The following is a 1,393-nucleotide window of genomic DNA, read 5'->3' on the forward strand; positions in this document are numbered from 1 at the left end:
TTATTGCTTATTTTTTATTTTCAAATTTGGCTATCCCCAGGTATGTAGATGGTGCACGTTATATGTGGGACGTTGCTGACATCCTTGAGTCTGCAAAGGAAGAGATTTTCATCACAGATTGGTGGATGAGTCCTGAGATTTATCTCAAACGTCCAGACCTGACGGGAAACCAGTGGAGGTTAGAGAGTTTTGTGTGTCAAGTATAGTATTGTTTTGTATGGAGGATATCAAAATGGCAAACATTTGAAAGGAGGATGTATTAACAAATCTGATTCATGATTTATTGAAGCTTGGGAACTGATAAAATTGCTATATAAGTTGAATTTTATATTTCATTGAAGACCATGTAAGTGCATGAGGTAAACAAATTTGACCTCGCACAGACTGGCAGAAGTACTGAAACGTCAGGCAGAACGTGGAGTAAGGATCTTCATCCTCTTGTACAAAGAAGTTGAGTTGGCTCTGGGAATCAGTTCCATCCTCACCAAGGCAACAATCAGCAGTTTGCACCCTAACATAAAGGTAATTAGGCGGAAAACATTTTCTTGTAGTACTTATTGCATAGTGCCTTCCTTTGTTTACTACTTGGACTTTTTTTTTTTACCAGGCACTTTAAACAGGTTGATACTGAGGTTTAATGATATGCAAAGAAAAGTTAGTTAAGTATCCAGGGGCAGTTCTTCAACTAGAGCCTGCTTATAAAAACTCAGCCAGGGAAGAAGTCTATACTTTTCCTGATGTATGCATGAAGTTAACTCAGGGTATAGTGCTCATCATTCTATCATGTGCAAGTAGACATTTATTCAGTGAACACATGAGCCTCAGTGTTTTATTTACATGTATACTAAGTGATTGTCTCAGATTAGTAAGAACTCTTTATTAGCATATTAATGATTCCAGTCTGCAAGTCAGGCAGTAGTGTCTCCACCCTTCCTTACATATCTGGAGTTGAATTAACAAATGTAGGCTGGACTGGAATAAAAGAAAGAGGAATGGTTACTCATCATGTGAGAAGATGCTGTTATGCCATATACTGCTGATCTATTTTCAGGTTTTACGTCACCCAGATCACTATGCAGGAGGGGTGCTGTATTGGGCCCACCATGAGAAGATGGTTATTGTGGACCAGATGTATGCGTTCATTAGTGGCATTGATCTGGCATTTGGTCGATGGGATGACTACAGGCACAAGTAATGCTGGTTTTTGTTTCATTTTTGTCTTTACATGTTTTCTTTCTTTTCTCCCTGATAGTGAGATATGTAAAATGCTGTTTTGTTCTTAAGTATATTCTTTTCATAAATGAAGAGTGACTTTATATGTTGAAGGAAGTAGTTATAGGGAGTATCCACATTATTTATAATTTTTTTTTGAGGTTTTAACCCATTGGATCTG

General features: G+C 37.5%; 1 protein-coding gene across 2 annotated transcripts in view; it reads left to right on the forward strand.

The window, feature by feature from the left end:
* The window catches only part of LOC119592689 (phospholipase D1-like), a 27,716-nt gene that overhangs the window by 15,342 nt on the left and 10,981 nt on the right, over positions 1-1,393 (forward strand). For both annotated transcript variants that reach the window (XM_037941603.1, XM_037941605.1), the window contains exons 14-16: positions 41-178; positions 384-522; positions 1,052-1,191. In XM_037941603.1, coding sequence (XP_037797531.1) covers positions 41-178; positions 384-522; positions 1,052-1,191 — 417 coding nt within the window. The remainder of the gene's footprint in view (positions 1-40; positions 179-383; positions 523-1,051; positions 1,192-1,393) is intronic.

Source organism: Penaeus monodon, chromosome 30 (genome assembly GCF_015228065.2).
Source record: "Penaeus monodon isolate SGIC_2016 chromosome 30, NSTDA_Pmon_1, whole genome shotgun sequence".
Lineage (NCBI taxonomy): Eukaryota > Metazoa > Arthropoda > Malacostraca > Decapoda > Penaeidae > Penaeus > Penaeus monodon.